Here is a 4,753-nt window from a genome sequence, read left to right as displayed (position 1 = left end):
CACACACACACACACACACACGAAACTCAGGACAGACACTGGGCAGTTGTCTGAAAACAGACTTGGTTGTCCATGTGAGGATGCAGTCTAAACAGCCAAGTTTATAAAGACTCAGGGCTCAGCAAGTAGATGAAGCCAGTTTCCAAGGCCCATGTGGTGAAAGGGCAATGTCCAGAACAAAGTCATCTACTGAAGGTCCATTGACATTACATGAGAGAATGATCCAGAAAGCTTTGCCCCTTCCCTGAAACACCAGGAGTCAAAATACTTCAGAACAATAATTTCTAGACATCGTAATGGCCAGCCTATGGCAGGGAGACTTCCTCTGCTTGCAACAGACATTCAGCCTGGTAGGCTTGTAACCTTGATGTACACATCTAAGGGGGGTGATTCCATGAGACCCCAATAGCCTTGGGGTGGAGCAGTCCCCAATCCCTTGGAGGAGAGCAGTGTCTGGGGATCTGTGCAGCATTGAGGAATGACCATTTATTTCAACATTCACTGAGCTGATGCCAAACTTTTCTAAGTTGTTCTAATTGGCAAACCAAGAGTTGACTCCCCAAAGGCTAATTAGTGGTAAATAGAAATTGATTGTGGAAAGGAGTGTGTGGTATTTCCCAGGAGTCTAGGCTGAGGGGGAAACGGCCCTGGCCTAGGCCTGGTTTCTATTAACTCAGGCCCTGGGAGATAAATCACCAAAGTGCTGCCCCTGGGGAGTAAGATGCAAACTTGGTACAGGGTCTGTCTCTGAGGGAAGAGGGCACCAGGGACCCCACATGGTGCCTTGTTTTTATTAATCATGAGTTCCTCACTCACACACAGACAACTAGGACCAGGATGAGCCTACCCAGATCTCTAGAGGACTCTCTCCCCTCTTCCTGTATCTCCCCTGAGAGAAATGATTCGAGGAGACAGCAGAGATGCAGGGAAGTGGGCATTTAGCAGAAAGGGAATGAAAACCAGGAAGTTTATGCAGAGTTGGCCAGTAAGCAACAGACACACCAATGGGGTTTTCTACTCAATAATGAGTTTCTAAGATAATTTGTGGGGGGCACATGTTGATAGAGAATGACTCCCCTTAGTCTCTGGATCCTGTGAGAATTTCATTGACTTTCCTTCATCTTGGTCCTCTATCTTCCTCCTCATTCAACTTAAAACATTTTTAAAATTATAATTACATCATTTTCCCCTTCTCTTTCTTCCATCAAAATCCTTCCATATACCTTTCTTGTTTTCTTTCAAATTCATGGCCTCTTTTGTTCTTTAATTGTTGTTACAGGCATATATGTTTATACACACACACACACACACACACACACACACACACACACACACACACGTGTGTGTGTGTATCCTAAATTTAACCAGCTGAGTCTGTATAGTGTTACTTGGACTATGCTTTCAGGGCTAACCATGGGCATTGGATAGCCGACTGGTGTGCTCCTCTCAGAGGAAGACTGTTTCTCTCTCTCACAGCATTCCTTAGTGCCTGTAGTTCTGAGTATAGGATTGAGGCCCCCTGGCCTCTCCCCAGTCCACTTTGGTATATCTGTTGTTGTCGTCCTTATTCGTCTCCTTTTTAGGCAACCATGTAAGTGAGACTTTACAGGTGGAACTTCTGACACAGTCTCACAGCAAACTCCTTGATCCTCTGGCTCTTACCCTCTGTCTCCTTTTCTCCAATGTTTTCTGATCCTTGGTTGCAGGAGTTATCTTGTAGATGAATCCATTTCAGTTGGACTCCACAACTCAGCATTTTAGTTGGTTATGGTTTTCTGTGGTGGTCTCCTCTGCTGTAAAGAGGAGTGTCCTTGATAGCACAATAACCCTAAGGATGCAGTAGTGGCATGAATACCTTGGAGGTAAACAACAGCTCTCTAATTGGCCTCAGGATCTGCTCAACAAGAGGGAAAACATTCCTGGTACTCAAAACCTAGCCAACTGCCAGGGCTATTGAAGTCATGGATCTTGGAGGAGAATCTGCAACTACCACTACTAAGCTAGCATATTCTTAACTATGCTTAGTGTTTGTCTTTATACCAACAGATAAGTGTAGTTCACATCCAATTTTTGACCTATGACCTAGTGGTGGAGCACACACACCAGCAGTACTAGTTATTCAAAACCCTGAGGCAGGAGGATTGCTGAATGTAAGAGTTTCTATCTGGCGTAAAAAAAAAAACACACACACACACACACACACAAGAAGACTCAATCCTAGAAACAGCTAAGCAAAATTCTAGGCTCAGAGCATGTTCTTTCCATGGCTGCTTCTCTGGGTCCCAGAATTCAGTGAAGTTTCCTACATTCCACGGTGACCTTGCAGGACTTAAGATCCCTAGGTTCTCATTTCCATAGCTGTGACTTCTGTTGTCTGTTACTTCTCAGTGTCCCATAATCACAATCATCTATCACTAATCCAAGGCAAGGTCATGTGAACACTGGACCAGTCTGGGTAACTGTGTACAAAAATGAAGAAATGCATGATATCCAGGAGCCCTCTCATTGCTGCCTTGGGGGCCATCCTCCAGCAGCACAGGGTTGGAAATGGATCTACTGACTCGGTGCATACTAGATTGTTCTATCTGAGGGTGTTAGGGAAAAAGACATTCAAATTCTCTTTTGATGGTTTCCTTCTTTATTCTCTATTCTTCTACCATATGCACCTTCCTACATCTTATATATTCTAACAAAATCTTTCAGGCAACATAGAAATTACAATGTGGTTACATTCTATTTTTCAATGAATGATTATCATGAACACAGGTAAACACATGTTTTTCATCTTTCTTCCATGATTAAAAACCAAGCCACCCCAATAACCCACATACATTTATATCCAACCAACTTATTACAGATTAACAGAACATGAGCAAGCAGAAAGTAATTTTTCTCAGCCAACTTTTTTGTTGGCAGGCTGTATATTTTAGTTACAAAGAATCGATCAATCACTTCATTATTTATCTTGAAAGGTGATCTATAAGGAATCTTTTTTTTTTTTTTTTGGAGACAGGGTTCCTCTGTGTAGCTTTTGGAGCCTGTCCAGGAACTCACTCTATAGACCAGGCTGGCTTCAAACTCACAGAGACCCAACTGCCTCTGCCTCCCGAGTGCTAGAATTAAAGGCGTACACCATCACTGACTGGCCCTTATAAGGAATCTTAAAGGAATCACAAACCTTAACTTTTATACATTAAAAAAAAAGCAGTCAGCTGTACTTTAAATCTTTGCATACCCACTCATCAATAGTTTTATATCAGGAGACTGAGAGCAGGAATGGGTACAAGGAATTAACCATCACCTTTGATCACCAAACGACCCTAGCAAGGAAAATATGTCAGCTGGCAACATTCAGGCTGCTTTGTATTTTTTTAAACCTCATCTATGTGTCCTTGTGAACTTCAGATTGTTTTCTGGGGTTCTGCATTGCAAGCAGTGGGGATCTCCCACACCCATTCGCACCATGACAGATACCAGAGAAAGACAGCAGCAGCAAACATGTAAAGGCACAGCAGAAGAAAAAGACATTCCAGGGTACGTGGTCTAAGGGCTTTGCCTATCCAAGAGATGTGGATCTTCTCAGCTTTAGAAATTTCAAATTCTAGGATCTGAGAATTATCTTCCTGAGGGCTGCTTTCATGTCATGATTCCTCAGGCTGTAGATGAAGGGATTGGCCATGGGAGTGACCACTGTGAAGATGACAGAGGCCACTGCATCCTGTAGTGAGTAGGAGGAAGAGGGGTGCATATAAACTCCAAGGATTGCCCCATTGAAGAGGCAGACCACAGTGAGGTGAGAACCACACGTGGAGATGGCTTTTCTTATCCCATGGGCAGAGGGCTTCTTCAGGACATTGGAGAAAATATAAATATAGGAAACAACAATGCATACAAATGGCATCAGAAATAACACTGCACCCTCAGTGAAGGCTGTGACATCATTGATAAAGGTATCAGAACAAGAGAGTTTCAGGATAGGGTAGGGGTCACAGAAGAAGTGGTGCACTGCATTGTGGGAACAGAAGGTGAGTCGAACCATGAACAGAGAATGCAAGAGAGCATGCAGGTTTGTGATGACCCATGATATGAGAACCAGGAGGACACAGAGTCTGGGCCTCATCATCATGGTGTAGTGGAGTGGGTGACAAATGGCCACATAGTGGTGGTCATAAGCCATCACACTCAAGGGGAAGCTGTCCATGTTGCCGAATGCGAGCATAAAGTACATCTGGGCCAAACAATCTGTGTAAGAAATGGACTTGCTTCCCACCATGTGATTCACCAATGCCTTGGGGACAGTGACTGAGGAAAAGCAGATATCAACACTGGAGAGGTTGGCCAGGAAGAAGTACATGGGTGTGTGGAGATGAGGGTCACAGCTGATGGCCAGGATGATGAGAAGGTTCCCAGAGATGGTGACTATGCAGATCTCCAAGAACAGCCCAAAGACAACTTCTTCTTGGTCCAACTCTTCAGAGAGTCCCAGGAGGAGGAATTCTGTGATGATTGTCTGATTGTCATTGTCCATGTCTTTGGAAAGAGAGTTAGACCCATGTAGTGAAATCATTCACCAACACTTGAAGAAAATTGTTATGACCTTTGGAAATTTTTGGTTATTATTTGAGAATTAACTGCTAATAAAATGCCTTACAATGTACTTTTATAGCAGCAAGTGTTCCATTGTTAAAAGACTGAATTCCAATGGCTATGATCTTATTGACTCTGCTCTTGTTTCCCAGGGACATATATATAT

General features: G+C 43.4%; 1 protein-coding gene across 1 annotated transcript; it reads right to left on the bottom strand.

The window, feature by feature from the left end:
- Positions 1-3,601: 3,601 nt before the first annotated feature.
- On the bottom strand, positions 3,602-4,528 carry LOC118590380 (olfactory receptor 1361-like). The gene has a single exon (XM_036198339.1). It carries the CDS (start codon positions 4,526-4,528, stop codon positions 3,602-3,604), a length of 927 nt encoding a protein of 308 aa, XP_036054232.1.
- Positions 4,529-4,753: the final 225 nt, after the last annotated feature.

The sequence above is a fragment of the Onychomys torridus genome, chromosome 8 (genome assembly GCF_903995425.1).
Source record: "Onychomys torridus chromosome 8, mOncTor1.1, whole genome shotgun sequence".
Lineage (NCBI taxonomy): Eukaryota > Metazoa > Chordata > Mammalia > Rodentia > Cricetidae > Onychomys > Onychomys torridus.
This window is presented reverse-complemented; position numbering and strand designations above follow the sequence as displayed.

Excerpts from the sequence above, each read along its gene's own strand:
- LOC118590380 (XM_036198339.1), bottom strand. The coding sequence starts at position 4,528 with ATGGACAATGACAATCAGACAATCATCACAGAATTCCTCCTCCTGGGA.